The sequence below is a fragment of the Centruroides sculpturatus genome, unplaced genomic scaffold, assembly GCF_000671375.1.
Source record: "Centruroides sculpturatus isolate CEXI.00-Female unplaced genomic scaffold, Cexi_2.0 scaffold693, whole genome shotgun sequence".
Taxonomy (NCBI): Eukaryota; Metazoa; Arthropoda; class Arachnida; order Scorpiones; family Buthidae; genus Centruroides; species Centruroides sculpturatus.
In genome coordinates, this window is record NW_019384855.1 from 99,113 (window position 1) to 117,762 (window position 18,650).

General features: G+C 30.8%; 2 protein-coding genes across 3 annotated transcripts in view; both read left to right on the forward strand.

Annotated features, from left to right (window-relative positions):
- The window catches only part of LOC111630553 (F-box/LRR-repeat protein 5-like), a 72,203-nt gene that overhangs the window by 42,656 nt on the left and 10,897 nt on the right, over nt 1–18,650 (forward strand). The window contains exons 6-8 of the mRNA XM_023374666.1: nt 8,369–8,667; nt 16,940–17,022; nt 17,104–17,616. Coding sequence (XP_023230434.1) covers nt 8,369–8,667; nt 16,940–17,022; nt 17,104–17,616 — 895 coding nt within the window. The remainder of the gene's footprint in view (nt 1–8,368; nt 8,668–16,939; nt 17,023–17,103; nt 17,617–18,650) is intronic.
- The window catches only part of LOC111630554 (mitogen-activated protein kinase 14-like), a 79,844-nt gene continuing 73,352 nt past the window's right edge, over nt 12,159–18,650 (forward strand). Inside the window, exon 1 of one of the 2 annotated variants that reach the window (XM_023374668.1) lies at nt 12,159–12,476. In XM_023374668.1, the coding sequence (XP_023230436.1) occupies nt 12,370–12,476 (107 nt within the window). In that variant the 5' untranslated portion in view covers nt 12,159–12,369. The remainder of the gene's footprint in view (nt 12,477–18,650) is intronic. The other variant, XM_023374667.1, reaches the window with a different exon arrangement.

Here is an 18,650-nt window from a genome sequence, read left to right on the forward strand (position 1 = left end):
TCAATTAATTCCCATTTTATTGACGAGTACATAGAGATTATGTCTAGACTTAGTAGCCTATACGTCGGTTTCATTTTAATTCTCATCAGTTTTCTTATTAATTCATCAGTATTTTTTATTGAATAATTTGAATATGGTATTATTTTGAGTTTTTTCTTTATGAATAGTTCTAAATTAGATAGTATTGTGTTTTTAAAGTCTACTAACGGCCTGCATATATCTCCTGTTTTGTGTGTTTTTAGCCTTATTTTAAGTTGCGGTTTTCTGATATTGTTATAGTTTAGTATCTGTTTTTTCTCAGCTGGTGTTACCTTTCCTTGTTTATATAATTTTGTGATTTCTTTCTTCATCCATTTTTTTATTTCTTCTTTTGGTTCTTCTGTTAGTTCAACAAAGTCATTCGTTAACACTATTTCAGATTTTTCTTTTTTTCCCATTTTTTATCCACTATGATGATTTGATTAGTTTTATCAGCTTTGATTATGTTAAGGTTATTATCCTTCAAGTATTTTTTTAGTGTTGCGCATTTTTTTGAATACTCTTTTCCGCCCCTATCACTTAACATTATCTTCCCTATTTCATTGTTGCTTTTTAGTTTCTTTATGTCTTCTTTTATTTGATGTTTTAAATTACTTCTATTTTCTATTTTTATCTGATTTACCACTTTGTCAATTTCGGATATTATATTAATTGCTTTATCGTTTAGTGGCATATTATATTCTAATCCTAGTTTTAGTATGTTAGTTATATTTGCTGGTATAGTTTTATTTGTCTTATTAACTATTAACTTACTTCCCCATCTTCTTTTTTCACTTGGCATTGGGTATCCGAATAGCTTTTTTAGTTTCTGGTCTTTTCTTTTTTTGTATTTCCAGTCGGTAGATTCTTTATTTGGTTCTGCATTTCCTTGTAATCTTCTTATTTGTCATTTTAATATGAATAGTTTTTTAGTTTTGAATTTTATTGTAGCTTTTATTATTTGCCTCTCGATCTCCCATATATCTCTACGTTGTATGTTTGCTGAGATGGACTTGGGTAGGCTTAACGTATTCGGTGTGGATTCTTCTCTTAAGAAACATTTGAAATACTGTATGTCTATTTTGCATCTTGACTGAAGTTTTCTTAAATTACGGAGCTTTGTCTGAAGAGGGGTGCAAATTAAAGAAAATATTGCACCCGAAATGCATAGAAAATAAAGAATACGAATAAAAGCTTTGTCTCTGATTTAAATGCGGTCCAGGCACAAAAACGGGGGTTATTTAGGTACAATAAACCCATAAAGTTTTTTTCATCAATTTTGAGGAAATATTTTTGAAAAATTGATTTTTTAAAAGTAATTAAAAGAAAGTTTTGTTTATTATATACACGATTACAAACAGTAACATGTTTTTATCTTCTATGATTATCATCCAAATGGCTGTATATTCTATTTTAATTTTTGCAAAACACGAATAACTGATTTTATTGCTTTTACTCTTTTAACAATTGCCTAATGATGTACTTTGTAAACAATTTTAAGGATATATTTATTTATGACTGAAAAATTAATTTAAATGATCCATTGACTGAATTATTTTTAATAAGCATAAAGTAAAAATTAAGCCAGGTTCAAATTGAATAAGTCTAAACAATGGATTATTTCAGGCTTTATATTTCTAATTTTGGAATTAATTAATTAAAATTATAATATAATCCAAAATAATCTACTTTCAATGACTAATAGTATATGTAAATATTGAGTCGTTGAAATATTACTTCATTTGCATATTGTAAATGAGGTAATATTTGGTAGATAGACACTACACAAACCAATAATCAGTAAGAAACTACAAAAATCTACATGAAAGCATATATTTTCACTTGTGTTGAATGGTCATTCTCAGGCTTCATAGTTTGAATGCAGATGTTAAAACAAATACAGTGATACCCCGAACTTACGCGATAGGTGGGACTGAGCGATAATCGCGTAAGTCGAATTCGCGTAAGTCGGTATAATTCTGCAATTTGTGTAAAATCCAAGTCAGATGTATGTAAGCTAATGAATGTTCTCATTAATCTTGTCTCATCTTTTGATTCGTTTACGGTTACAAGAAATCACCACATAGATGTCTCTCAAGTCTCCGTAGATATAACAAACACAGAAATAAAAAACACAAAATGAATTGTGGCTATGTGTCGATTCTGTATGACATGTCTGAACATGTAAGACGAACATTGGTGTAGGGAATTGAGTAATCGAGAGTTGCTTGGCGCTCAAACAAAAGATGAATCCACGAGATTTGAAAATCGCGTAACTCCGGGTTCGCGTAAGTCAAGGTATTACTGTACTTCAAACAGAAGAATTACTCGAGATTGAAATTTGCTATCCACATGCTAAAATGGGGGTGATGTAAGAGAATGTGTGTTGTAAGATTAAAAGTTACAGAATGACTTTCAGGAAGGGGAAAGAATCTATCTCTCTAAAGTTGATAGTTGCATTTTTTCTCACTGCTTTGTAAATTTCTAATTGTTCTAAATATTTAAGTCATTCTCTGTGGAGATAGATGTAAGAGGCATTCTTGGTCAAAATGCATCTAAGTGTCTGATCAGAGACAAAGATTGCTAATGCTATGGTGGCAAGCCTCTTAGTGATGGAAGATTGATGTTCTTTCTGGTGGGTATAGAACAGTTACAAATTTACAAAGCCATGAGTAAAATGCAGTTATCAAGTTTATAGATGGAGACTCCTTCCCTCTGCATGGAAGTTGTTCTACAATGATTAATCTTACAACCTTCTCTTCTTCCTCTCTCATACATCACTGCTCCTTAGTTTGGCATTAACCAATCCTGAGTAATTCTTCTGTTCAAACAATTTGTTTTAACAGTTGCATTCAAATTGCAAAGGTCTCTTAGCCTGATGATGACCATTCATCATGGGTGAAAATGTTTGCTTTTGCAGTGTCTTGCTAGTTATTGGTTTTGTGTAGTGCATATTTAGTAATCTACTTTTCAAACTTCTTTGGTATTTTTCTTTAGTTAAATATACATCAACCCAATACATTAGTATTACCAAATGATCTGCCAGATTGTTTATCAGGCTATATTAAGACTAATTAATAATCAGGTACAATATTTTCTTCTTTAGATATCAACTTTAGAAGGAAATGTTGTGCAGTATGAAGAGGCTAGCAATAAAATAGAACAGTGTTCCGCAACCTTTTTCTACTTGCGGCACACCCATGACTCAACACGGCACACCAAAATGTTATTCCCTTCAAAAACGTATGATATGATACTATTAATAGAATTATGTAACGTTACTAACCTATTATTTTGTTATTGAACAGAATCAACACCTGTGAGCAAATTTATTTTACATATAATTTTTTAGAATACATAAAAATGCATGGCTTGTAATAAAGAATAAACAAGCATCATCTTATTTTATCAATGCTGCGGCAGAGAATGAAATACAAGCATAAGAAACACAACAACTGTGATAAAAATACATAAATAAAACTTGAAATAACAGAATATGTAAAAGTTCACTAATGTTACGGCACTAATGTAAAACTTTCACCATGTTACGGCACACCGGTTGCGGAACACTGAAATAGAAGATAGTGAAAAACAGATTTAATGATACTTTGAATACATTGTGGTAAATAAAAGTGAAAATAGTGCAATATAAAAATTGTACTAATTGTATCTTTTTTCATGATAATTTTCACAAGAGAAAAATATACTGAATATGTGACCAAAGTGAAAATTATTAAACGAGGCTTACTTTTTGTAAAATCCAGCAATGGTTGTCCTTTCATTCTGATATATAGAATGAAAGGATAATTACTGCTATGGCCATTTATGCATCAGATCCAGATATAGAACCGGATTTTAATTAGGCCAGAATTATCCACACCACACAGCATGCACAACATCTCAGGTGGTTAGAGGCTGCCAGCATATACATAGCTAGACTTAGCAGTAATAACTGCATCAATCAAAAAGAAGAAATAACTTTATCAGTAGCATGGCAGGCACTTATGAACAAAAATCTATGATTACTGTCAATCACTTGAGAGTGCATGCCTAAGAAGACTTAATCGGGAAACTGCATGTTTGAATTTCAAATTTGTTTTCTTTGATTGGCATTCCATCAGGAATTCAATGTTACCTGAAGAAGAACCTTTTTTTTTGGTTCGAAAATGTTAGTAACAAACTATTTATTTTTTGCATATTTTGTCATCGTGGAAGAACACATCGGTAACAGATTTGAAGATTTTGTTAATACACTTTGGTGTCGAGTTTGTGATGTTTATATTTCAATAAATTTGAAATATCATGGCTTCCTAACCTAGCCAATACTGAAATTTGCTGGACCAGACTTCAAATTGTAAAATAAAAATTGGAAATAAATGTTTTTTTCTGATTTTATACCATTTTGCTAGCTAAAACATCCTAATTTATAGGGCCAATTTGACAAACTTGCCCTATAAATTAATAAGCAAAAAGTTTGACAAGGCAACTGCCTAAACCCATAAAATGAGCAGTCAAAACTTACAAATGGTGAAAAAAGTAATAAGCCAAAACACAATGAAGTCTTGTAACTGTACTGTATAGCTTATAGACTGTTCATACAAGAGCACTGGTAATAGAAGCGATCTGTTGACACCATTCTGGAAGCAGTGGTGGCTATATCTGATATATATTAGTGTGTGTAATTATGATTGGACAACAGTTATCAAGGGTTTGTGAATATTAGGCAATCCCATTTGGTAGTGGTAATCAATCAGCATGGTTAGGAAAGCTAATGTAATACAGTAGAGCATCGATTATCCGACTCAATTGGGGACTCGAGTTAGTCGGATAACTGAAAAAATCGGATAACCGAAAATAATGAAAAAAAAATACATTATTAGTATAGTATATTAGTATATCCCATGTAATTAGTGTATTAGTATATTTCTGTTAACCTACTTCGTGTTGAATTTTCATTGATGTTAAGCCTAACAAAATTTTAAAAAAAATAATAATCATCGCTATTGTATCGTTAAAAATTATCTTTGAATTATTTTATTGCTCACAAAGCAAATAACCACTCATAATTAGAAAATTAAGTCTCGTTTAAATATTGGCCTCCCTTCAATGGTCGAGCCGTTGATGCCAGCTAAAACAAACAAAAATTTAACAATAATAATAATAAAGTAGCCAAGACAGCCAAATACAGTCGACCCCCTATAACACGGTAGATACGTTTCGTTCTTTGAGTCCATTTTGTACGAGTCCTTGCCAATCACAGCCCGACACGTGTGAAGTTTAGGGACTACGGCTGTTTGAAAGGTTTTCTTCCATAAAATTAATCAATTCCTAGACTAATTTGACTCAACATTTCCAAAATACATATATTTTTTTGGGAATAATCCGTATAAACTATGCTATAAACAAAAAATTGTAGGATTACTTACTGAGTGTGCAGCGTTCAACATCATTGCTTAAGCTTGTTTTCGTCGCAGAGCAGCACACCAAACGGCGGGCGTGATTTCTGATAAGTTATTTTTCTGCGAAAACTTTGTTGAACTTTGGAGACATCATTAATATAAATAATTTTTATGGCCGTTGAATAAGAAATGTTTCTTTCACAAGAAATGTATAAAATTAGGGCTGTATTAGACTTACGGTAACAAATTTACGTACTGTACAGACGATAGTAAACTCAACTTACTCGCCTAAANAATTATAATATAATCCAAAATAATCTACTTTCAATGACTAATAGTCTGAAGATTTGGAACTTGAGAATGTTTTGAAAACATTTATCAATTTCAAAGATGAAGAACAATTATCTTATGCCTGGCAATCTTTATACCAACAGGAACAGTCAATATAAAAAAAAACCTTTTTTTAATGTATAAACAAGAATTTTTACAAATATTTTTAAAATAAATTCTCGTTTATACGTTTTTTTCAATAATCTTAAGAATGTTCTATTTTCTGCATTCTATTTGAGAATGCTATAACCTGAAGATCGCCTATGTAGATCAAAAAGTTTGTTTTTTATCTGCATTAAACTATTCTGGAATTGTATGTTTAAGGTTCAGAGGTGTGCTGTTTTTTATTTATTAACTGTGACTTCTTCTTTACATTGCCAATTTCTTTTTAATTGGATTTTCTTCTTATCATGTTTCTAAACATATATTTGTTTAGAAACATGATATTTGTTTCTAAACATATACTATCTTAAAACTAAGTCTTTTTAAAAAGATTTAATAAGTCTTGCATCATTGCTCAATATATTTTTAAGCATTTGCTAAATGGACTTAGCCTATACAGAAAATTAGTGAGCATGAAACAAAAAACCTTCCTTCATTTTAATAGAAAGATAACTGCACTTTTTTAATTTAAATTATTAGGTTAAAAATTAGAATTAAAAATTTTCAAGCAAATATTTCTGTTTTTATGTTTATTGCTTTGACAGCATTTGATTACTGCCCCTATAACAAACCCAAAAGATTTAAAAGTAAATTTATCTTACAGCTTTTAAAATTATTTTAAATTGAAATAGCAAATTTAATAAATCTTACAGAAAGTTATAATTTATTAACTTGAGAGAATTTATTTTTGGCTCTGTTTATTAGTTAATACTATTTTATAAGGATTAAGTTGTATCATAAAGCAAATAACTTTTTTCAGATAGTCAATATTGAGATATAACTAAATATTTTAATGCTATTATTAATGTCAAATTTGATATTGTTACGTAAAAATTACAGGTAATTAGTTAATCTTATTATCGTCAAATTTTTTGATGATGATAAATTCATTTACGAAACATTTTAAGTACATGTTATCTATGAATTATGAACTATAGTTCTGATTTTAACAACATCAAAAATATATAACACATTTTAAGTGTCATTTTATTATTATAACACAAATATTGTATAATTTCTCAAACAAAAACAATTTTTTAATGCTTTTAATGTTTCTTCTAAAAATGTGAGAATTAACTTCAGTTTATTTTCACTATTAATGTTTTCTTTCTTATGAAAATGAAATACATAATTTGTTTATTGTTTTTATTGCTTATGAGGAAAAACTTTTAAATTAAATTTAATTCCTGAAATTTAAACTTTGATATTATATGAAGTCCAAAGTGTCTGTACCTTAGAAAATGGCTCATCATGTTACACAATCACAAAATATGCTTTGTATTGTGCCATTTAACTGAATACATATGAATTTGTTCTTCCTACTGATAATGAATATTTAACATATTCTAAAATTCTATTTTTCTTTTATAAAAAAATTGTTTGATAAATAAATTGAAACATTATATTTGACAAAAATACAACATAAAGGACATTTGGAATGAAAAGGTTACCTAAGAAAACCAGTATATTAAAATAGCTGTCTGATGCAAATTGTTATAGAACTTGTATACCTGCTTATTCATTATATGCATGCATCTACAGACAATATTATTTTAGTTGGGAAAGGAGAGGCATAACTTTAGCAGTTCCTGCACTTGTGGGCCAATCGGTAGACGTTCGATACTTTGCAGTTTCATGTTCCTCGAACTTTAATTATGGTATGTTCCTCAAGTAGAATTATTTTCGTTTTGTTCAAAGAATGACTTAAGCAAAGTATACTCTTTTAAATAAATTTTTAGGTATGTTGTTATAGGCTGAGCAATAAGATTGCACTTGGTCAGTATAACGTGTGCCTATTTTAGGAAAGATTAGATGACAGGATGAGGTAGTACTCTTCACATCGTTTATATCTAATAGCAAGTTTAATGGAACTCTGTAAACTTGCTATTAGATATAAATGTGCTTAGAAAAAGGTGTGTGACTATTAAATTCATAATCACCTTTCTGGCTCTCCTCTATTTTCCCAGTTACCGGCCACTCTAAATGATGAGAATTCTGAAGGTTTTAAGTGACTTGCAATTTTTTACCTCAATTTTCGCATTTAATTTTGAGTATTGAACCTTATTGCTTGTCAATTGTTGGGGATGCACTATAACCTCACTGAGTTTGATCATAATCGGTGACCTCCAATGTCCTGCCATTCGCTCATTAGTATTAACCAGGTGCAATATCTCCTTGTGCTGACTACACCTTAATATTTATTTTAATTTATTTATCAAACACATTAACATACTATATTATGCATGGTGTGCATCACAAATGTCTCTCTTCAGCTAATACAAGTCCAACAATTTGAGGAAATTTCAGAAAGTTTATCATAAATTTTAAATTGAATAATAAAATTTTTTCAATGAATTAGAGAATTTCTACATCAAAACTTTTTGTTTTGCTAATAAATTATTAAATATATTAATTTCACTGTGCATTTTCTGAATAACTTACAAGAAATTTTGTTTTAGGAAAGTGGAACATTACAGAATTCGACCTAATCGAACCTTATCTTCCACTGACGAATAATTATCATTTAAAGAATTATAAGTTTCTCGATGAAGATGCAGACTATGATGAATCCGGCGATAATGACTCGGACTGTAATGTTGATTGCGGAAGTGACGACTGCTCATGTGCCGACGAAATTAAATCCATCAAACGAGAAAATAAAGTCCTGAATTCGCTCGTTAAATACCTTCTACCAAAAGTTGGCATTGGCGTTCATAAAATTGTGTTGACATCATCCAGAGGACTTACAAGTAGTTTAGTAAGCACTTTTTTATCCATATTTTTTTGTTAATTTTATTTTAGTTTTGCTAATAATACCTACAATGTAAGAATATTTAAAAATCTTAAAAATATTGTAAAACTGTTTTATCTCATTCTGTACTAAGAACCTATATTTCACAAACTTCCAATTAATAATTGACTACTATATTTGTATCTTGGTCCTCATACTTCTCAATAAATTAATTTACCATACACTTCATCTCCAGAAGTAATTAGATTTGGGTTAGACTTAGCTGANTTTCCAGTAAATTTCTTAACCAAGTACTTCCATGCTGAAGGCAGGCTCTCGGCATCCCTCGCATTTAAACAGCCTTCTCCTATCCTACTTCTGACAGCGGAGAAGATCGAAATATACAGAAGTAGGATGGGAGAAGGCTGTTTAAATAGTTACACATCAGTTCTATTAATTGGGCTGAAAACATTTGTTTTTTACAATTACATTTATTTCTCAGCAAAAAAAGGTGTTTTCTTTCTATTTATTTAATTCCTGAGCAATTTTGAAATTGTTATGTACCTGAAGACAAAATTGTTTTATCTCTCAGGGTGCGAGGGAAATTTGTATGGCAAAACCAGTCAAACAAATTTTCCTTTGGCCAATTTAATCTTCAATGGATAAAGGTAATTTTGGGCCAATCTTGTATTTAAAGAGTTAAACCATTGAAAGCCGTCCAAGTTTCACATTTGCTCCTTTCAATTTTTCGATGCATGCACCTCAAATCCCACATCCCACTGATACTGAAATTCTTCCTATGCTCACTGCATCATATCCATCATCACTCCTCACGTCAGTCACAATTTTGTGGTTCTCGCAAATTACTCTCATCGCACAATGACAAGTGATTCAGACTGCAAAATACCTTCGCTTTAGTGTTGCAACTTTCTTTCACAGTGCTTCCTAGAGACAGTAGACAACAAGATGTTTGATACAGACAGGAGATTGGTGTATGTTGTATACTTTTTATGTAATAATTAACATAATTACAGTAATTTAAAATGACAGCATTCATTTTTAGAAGACCCCATATTTTATTATTATTTCATTAGAGAATTGTTAATAATTTTTGATATTTTCCCAACTCCTTTTTTTTCTACGAATAGTAAAAATATACATAAGTGCATTTTGTATAAATTTATATTTAAGCCAAATAATACCAAATTCCTTATTAATTCAAGAAATTTTCATTATTTGACTTAATAATTTTCTTATAATTTAAATGATATTGGTGTATTATATGGCACACAATTGTATAATTTGATACATATGAAGTGAAATAAAAAGCAAATAACACTAAAATCATAAATAATACATACATCTGTAAAGAGCAGGAACATTGAAATTTATACAAAACTTGATCCCCAAATTTCAACAATACCGTGAAGGGATGACTGAAAAATAAGCAGCATTCTAGTGTGGTTAATAAATGATAATTTCAAAATTCACTGCAAGAGATTCAAATATAATGTGAACATTTTTTTCATCAATTTTATTAAATGAACTTGTGAAAATAGAATCAGTATATAAAGATGATCGTGAATTTATTTAGGTAAGCATACATTGGTGATTGTATGCTGTTAACCTCATTAAAATTTACTTATACACCTGTCATTCTTCAGTTAAGCTATCCATAAAAATTAATATCTCAAAATGAAAAAATAATGGTCTTATTTATTTATATATTAATTTTCTGGCCACGGGCACTAAGACATCCCTATTTTCTGAAACTAATCACAGGTTTGGCCAGGCTGGCGACGCAGTCTAACAGATGGTCCATCAAAAAATTCCTGTACATTTTGACCCGTCTGGTCTTGATCCCAGCGATGGTAGACTGCCACTTCGACCTCTCGCCCATTCAACAGTGGTGACTTATTAGAAGCGTAAGATCTCGTTATAAGCTAGGAAGTTAAAAGTGGAACGCCTTAGTAATGATAAAGCAAGAGGTAGACTTTCTTACAAGTACAGGAATAAGTAGATGATAATTTTATACACAGATCAGCAATAACAATGATCTTTATTAGCTCAAGTGATACATCATCTTTATTATTTCCTGTATTGTAAGTCCAAGATGATTGCCAAATGATGGAGACAGTTAAGGCATTGGCATACCTCTCTGGAGGACTTTGGATCAAATCCCGGTAGCCAATGAGAATTTTATGTCTGTGGTATGTTTGTCTCCGTTTCCCCACAATAAGTACGGATGAAAAAGCACTTGGTGACCACGGATGACAAAATGGCTGCAGCCTACTACTCTGGATACCCTGGACCAAATCCGAATGGGTGGAAAAACCCGAGAATTTTTTCAGACTGGATACGTTCATCCAATCTGAAAATCCGCTGTTTTCCATGTGGATACGTTAGGCCCCATCCTCGTCATCCGACGATTCCATCATGGCATGGTTAAAGTTCCCATTATCTTTACATATATCGGTTATCTGAAGATTCCACACGGGGGTTCAATTATAATTTTTTTTTTTTTTTAATTACAGTTAAAGATCTGTACAGATGTAAGAGCCAACAACGAAAAGTCAATACGCTTGAATATTTACTTTAAATAAAGGGAACTAATTGACAAGAGAAGAACATAAACATGTCATCGGAGGTTCTGCAATGGCAATATGTAACGTATTATTCAGCGCATAATTTCTATATGAAATCCAATTAATATAGCAAAAGTATTTTTAAAATTTAATGAAAACATGTTAAAACATAGTGAATTCACTGTTTTAAAATACTAAAAGCCTAAGAGAAGGGATAGGATTCTTGATCCCACAAATGGTCGGCCCCAGTAGTGTTTTAAAGTAAAACAGACGTGTTAAAGTGTTAATTAACGAAAAATTGTATAAAAATCATTATCTATGGAAGGTGAAGGAACTTAGAGAAAAATTGCTCCGGATATTTTTAAACATTTGGTAAAATTAATCGTTTTCATAGAGTATGGTTCGAACCTCGCGCTAATCTTTGGAAAAGAACCCTTGTTTAATGCTTAAACCAGAGAAAAGTTTAAAAAATTTGTTCGTTTGTATTATTTACTTTACTTCATCCGCAATACAATCACACACAATTTTAATTATTAAAGGTTTATTAAGATTTTATTTTACTTTCGTTCTCTACACACAAGTAGTGTCGGCGATTAATGTACCGGTACCGTACATAGACATCGTTAGTGACAACGGTTAATTTCTAAAAAAATATTTTAAAATTTTTCTACACGTTCTTACTTTAGCGTGTATAAAAATAACGGGGCATTCAAATTTGAAATTTTTATTCGCGAACTTTTCGATTCTGGCGTCGTTTCTAAAACCCTTGCCAAGTAAAATACACGTAATGGAGAACGACATCGAACGGAAATTACGTAATACGTTTCCGGGAAGTATCCTACCGAAATAAAACGTAGACAAGAAAAAATTTAGAATTAATATTTTAATCTCGTTAAGCTCAAAACGTATTAATTCGTTTAAAAACGTCTTCGAGAATCTAAAAAGAATTATTATTATTTTTTTTTGGCGATATTTAGTCGGAATTTTTCGAACTACCGTCGACGTCTCGTACGTCGCGATACAAAATGGAAGAGGAGAGTGCGGAGAGGTAGTTGTTTTTTCAGTCGATCGGCCAGACGTGGATAATATAAAGCGTGTCGGCGATTATCTGTGCCATTTATAAAAGAACATTTGACTGGTAAAGATGAAAACGGGTTTCGTTCGCGTGGAGCTGAACAGAACAATTTGGGAGGTGCCCGAAAGATATCAAAACTTATCACCAGTCGGCTCCGGTGCCTACGGACAAGTTTGGTAAAGTTTTTCCTCTTATTTTTTCGATGTAACCCTTTCCGTCATTGGCCCGTTACTTAATATCGCGGATTTCCATTGGTCCGTTCGAATTCTGTGCCTGTTTAATTGATAAATGTCGAGTCGTTTGGCGAAGGTCGATGACGTTCTTCTCCTCCTCGACCCTTTTCACCTTAACTCGTTCGTGTTTTCGTGGAAATCAATGGAGAATTTTTTTTACTCAGAGTCTCTCTTCTGCTTCCGATTATAATTAATTAAATTTTACACGCACAAATTGCCTGGATGATCGAGAAAAAATATATAATGAAGTATTCGCTCTTACCTTTAATTAAAATGTTTTGTTTTTATCCGTCTATCTCGTCGTTTTAACAAATTTCTGTAGTTTAAAATTGGATTTTTACGCCTTTAAGGCTTTAAAATCTGGTAAAGGGCAATATATATATAATACAGATTTGTTTATAAGTTAGTTATTTGGATTGCTACATAAATAAATGATTATATGGAATTTTTTTTCTCTTGGCCTTGACCGGAACGATACTTTGGTGATAATTTACCTTGCAAATTTGTGTCTTCGAACCGTGGCGTTGGACTCGAAACCCGCTTCGGGCGACGGCCACGCGTTCGATAAATAATTTGTTAAACTATTCGTCAAAATATGTTGGACTTTATGGGACTGTCTATTATTGAAAATCGGTTGCTCGTCTACTTTTTTTTGGAAGAGTTTCTTTCCTCAGAACATTCTAGTTTTTCGGATTGTGGGTTTTTTTTACCGGAGCGACACGTGACGTTGTTCTTCTTGCACGTCGGAAAGTCCCCTTTGGGCTCTTAACTCCAAATCCTACATAGCCGGTTGTGTCTGGGAGGATAGTTTTGCCCCTTAATGTGTCTGAAGTGATTGTAAGAAAGGTATTGAAGTTTGCACCAATAAGTTCCGAATTCGGTATAGTATGCTCTGCGTTTCCCATTGTGTAACGTTTTTGCGTAGACTTGACCGAGAATTTATTATAAATGGCTTTTTATGTCTTCGGAACGTGATAAAGTTAACACCTTTTTATTTTTGTATGGGAATTCTAATGTTTGACTGTGCCGTGCCTTGCAAACTTGGCCATCAGAAGTCCCAAAAAGACTTTAAAGAGCCAGAGTGCTTTAAAAATGGCCGAGTTGCCCGCGGGGAAAATTTGACACGGTTAGGTTTTCCAGATCCTGTTATAAGAAATTTTAATGACTTTTCTTTATTCTTAATTTATTTAAATCTGTTTTTATTTTGTCTTTATCAAAATCACAAAAGGAAAAAAATACTTAATTTGAATTTATATGTATTAAAATTAAGAAATCAACAAGCATCTTGAATTGATATTATCATTTGCCAAGACAAAACTAATTTCATTTACATAAATTTATTATTTATAAGGAAGAAAGTATGTAAATAAATACGTAAATTATCTACGTAAATAGAATAATGTTTTGTAAATAATTTTTCTGCCTTAGAAATTGCTTTCAAGTTGAAAATTTGAGAATATTAAATGAAAACTATATTAAATAGTGTAAACAAGACTTTATTGTATGCATGTTTACAGTTGCATTGTATTATTTTTGCTTGTTAAGTATTTGTCTCTCCTAGATCTACAACAATTAATTTTCAAAACTTCTTTCGTCATTTCCAGTAGAAAAAAAAATTTTTCAATTATATTATTAATCACACTAATGCTAATTGCTTAGAAATTATGAACGTTGCATTAATTAATATCCATTACAATATATTTTAAGCAGGATGTTTGCAGGAAAAATTCAATTAGTAGTAATAATTTGTAATTAATTGCAATTCATTTTTTTACAATTGTATTTTTATATTTAGAATTTTGTTCTCTGCATATGAAAGTAAACGATATTAAAATAATAAATAATTTTCTAGAATTGTATTGAAAACCAGATTATAAGTTAAGTATTTCCAAAATAATAAAACAAATATGCTTGGGTGTAGTGTGATGTAAACTTTCAATAGTGTTTTTGAATTGCCTCATCTCTTTAGAATCTATAATTAATAAAATGATTTCAAAAACTAAAGAATGATTCATAAATGAAATGCTATTGACTTTTTTTTCTTTTTAACAAGAGCTTACAGAGAAGAATTTTTAAAATATTAAATATCTACTGTTTACTTAAAGAAAATAATAATTATAGTGATTTTTATAGAAAATAAAAGTATTTTTGAGAAGCAATTGATACTAAAAACAATGCATTCTTTGAATACTTCTATCCACTATTAGTAGTATTTAAATTTCAGATTATTATAGAACTAAGTACTTTTAAGTAATTGTATTTGTAAACATATTTTTAAGAATTTCTTTTCATTCTATGGGAATGAAAATGAACTTGTTATGGACTTAGCTAGATCAGTTAGGTGATTGAGTGGTAATGGTCATAATCCAACCTATTTAGATGCAGTTCTTAAATGTAGCCATTCTTTGAACAGAAGGTTGCAGATTTTAATTACAATTCACTTAAATACCAGTTTATTGATTTGTTTTTACTTTTTTCCAATCTTCCACTCAAAATAATCATTTTGTTGTTGCAATTCTCAATGAATTTTAATTTTCCACTTTAAAATTTTGTAACGGTGGCCTGATGAAGACCCTGGTAGGGTCGAAAACGTTTGCTTAAACGAGTATCACTGGAGATTTGGAAGGTTTTTATACAGATAGAAGGAAGTATATTACCTCCAGTATTTAATAGGAAGTTCAGTTGCCACTTTAAAATGTTGTAAATTGAGTTTTTGTTGATTTGAAGATGATCTGGGTGTTGCAATCTCTTTTACACCTTACTGAGAGATATTGCCTTGACTATTTTGTCTAACATGAGGGTTTTCTTCTGATAAGTAGTTGTCTCAAAAGAACTGTGGAAAACTACGGTATGATATTTGGCTCGTGTCGGAACTTTATTGTCATTCTTTTGTCTTTGTCCTTCAATGGCTGATTGGCTACAGGACTGTTTTCCTTTTTTGGAATTTCATTGCCAGAAGGCAAGAATGTTTCTTGGAACTGGATTTGGTCAAAATAAACGTGTCTTCGTTTTTCTGCATTATTGGCAAGTTGTAATGATTTATGAATGTAGGCTTTCAGAGCTACTAATCTGTCATTATACAATTGACATTGGTCTGCTAAAACTTCCTTTGCTAAGTACAATGTTGTGTGCAGAATAGTCCCATTATTATAATTAACATTTGTCATGTAACTGTGCTGTCTATGTATTAATAAGAGTTGTTAATACTGAAAAGTTTTGCTTTAAGCAAGGTTTCTTCTCTTGAAGGTTACATCTTAGTCGGGCTTTACTATATTATAAATTTGAGCTGTGTAAAACTCTCATTGATAAATTACAAAAATTAATACTGTTTTTTTTTTTTTTTTTTTTTTTGCTATTATTACTATTATTGTTATTAAATTCTCTGTGCTCTGTTAGGTTGAACAAATCAGTTTTTTCTTAATGAGTTGTTTGTAGGAAATTGTTAATGCATTTTCAACAACATAAACAGGGATATTGTAGATAATCCAAAAGATAATCAAACTATAAATTTTAATGAGTTCTTTTTCCTCCTTGTTTTACAAGGTCTGTTCAAAAAGTATCGGACCTTATTTTTTTCTGCATAAACCAATGATGCGAGAGAGGCCTCCTTCGGTGGAGTTATGGAGAGGACAGTCATGCACAGCCNAACTGTTTTATCTCATTCTGTACTAAGAACCTATATTTCACAAACTTCCAATTAATAATTGACTACTATATTTGTATCTTGGTCCTCATACTTCTCAATAAATTAATTTACCATACACTTCATCTCCAGAAGTAATTAGATTTGGGTTAGACTTAGCTGACTTCAATAAAAGCATTGTATACTTCAACTGGCTCTTGTTTTACAAATACTACAATAGTTTAATTTCCCTCCTTTTGTACACTAAGAATACCAAATTTTCTAACTTGAAACAAATTGTGTCTTAGACACTGAAAGAACACTGGGAAAGATTCATAGATTGAATCTTTTCCAGTGTCCTTCTTTAGAATTGCTACTTCTGTTTACTTTGTTGAAGAATATCTACAGTAAGATATAAATAAATTTAAAATTATATGTAAAAAGAATGCTATATAACTAATAGCAAATTTATAAAATATACTCTCAAACAATGCCAAGCTTAGAATAGGAATAAACTATACTGTCTTTTGATTGTTTACTTGAAAATATTTAACTACAAGTAAATACTTTTGACATTTGCTTGATGATAACATTTTGAAATGTCAAAAGTATTTGTTTATAATTAAATATTTTAAAATAAACAACCTTTAATGCCGAAAGACAGGTGTAGTTTATTCTCAAAATAGTAAATTTTATCATTATATCTTATCCAAAATAATTTTTATAAGAAATATTAATTTTTATGTTTTAATACTATTTCTGCATTACTGAAATTTTCTTTCAGTTGCATTCATTTCTTCTGCTTTGTCCCAATCTCTCTTTTCTTGACGTATCCTATACGAATATTACTGATTCTGCATTCAAAGGGTAAGTTTCTAATGTTAACTTCAGATTTGTTTTTTTTAAACAAATTTTAAAGTTTCTCTAGTTACTCTGTTCTACTTACAGCCTAATCAAGACAAATGCTTGCTTAAATCTAAAGCATCTTGATTTATCTGGGTGCTGTGAATTAGGCGACTTGGGTTTATATCGTCTGAGCGAATGCTTCTATTCGGCAGAAATATACTCGTCAGAAAATGCCATTGGCGACATATGTGTTAAAGGATCGTCAAGTGTTCGGAAAGGCGATAAAAAGAATATAAAGATATCAAAGACTGCTTGCATTCAGCAAAAATGTTTACAGACAGACATATTAGAAGACATTGTTTTGTGTGAATTAGAAATGTTATCGAGACAGTGCCCGTTTTTTTCAGCCGGTTTGTGTTGTCAGAGCATTGCTTGTGATTCTCTCAATACATATAAACAGAGATCAGTTTATTCAAGGACAAAAAATTTGGAAGAAGTATACAGGAAAAGGACGTTTCCCACAAAATCAAATTCCTGTGAAAGTGTACAGATTGCTACTGGATTAAGGTTTCTTAGTTTATCTGGATGTTATCAGATAACTGATAATGGTTTGAGGTGAGTAGAAGTAAATTTGAATAATGAAAAGTATGTACTGTTATTAATGATCATTGTTTTCAGAAAAAAAGAAAGTTTTCTGCTATAAGTAATAGATATGTATATATCCATGGTGCGGTTTACTTTATATTACTTTTAAAAAATCAATTTTTCAAAAATATTTCCTCAAAATTGATGAAAAAAACTTTATGGGTTAATTGTACCTAAATAACCCCTGTTTTTGTGCCTGGACCGCATTTAATCAGAGACAAAGCTTTTATTCATATTCTTTATTTTCTATGCATTTCGGGTGCAATATTTTCTTTAATTTGCACCCCTCTTCAGGATTTTTACATTTCTATAAATTTGGTAAATTTAATTATTACATCGGTAAATTACTACAATAGTTATACAATGGTTAACTAACCTGTTTTAAGTTTTAGATCGACATCTGCCCAGTGTTGATGTTATGTCCCCTAAGGCATTTTTAGACCGTTTCCCCCTCTTTTCCCTTTCCCTTTAGCTCCTCCCATTTCCTCCCACGCGTCGTCTACCTCCATTCCATCATTTAGGTTTATGGTTTTGTTTTTATTAATGATTTCGAAGTGCTCTTTGAATTTTCTTAGATAAATATCTTTTTCTTTATGAATAATTGTTATACTTTTTTCATTTATTGTGCATCCAAATTCCTTACAGTGATTTGTCCACGGTGATTGGTTATAATTAAGTCTAATTGCTGCTTTATGTTCTTTAATTCTGGTACCGAGTTGTCTTCCTGTTTCGCCAATGTATATTGCTGGGTTCTTACATGTGCATTTTATTTCGTATATGACACCTGCTTGGTTTAGTATTTCGTTATTTTTGAACTTATTGGTGTTGATGTTGTTTTTAATTTTATTTTTTAATTTGGCTGCTAGTGTAACACCATGCTTACTGAAAATTTTTTTGTATTTTTCAAATGTTCCCTTGATATAGGGGAACGACGTATATGTGGTGTTCTCATTCTTATTTTTAACGTTGAATCTGTTTTTCTTAAATGCATTTATCCACTTTTT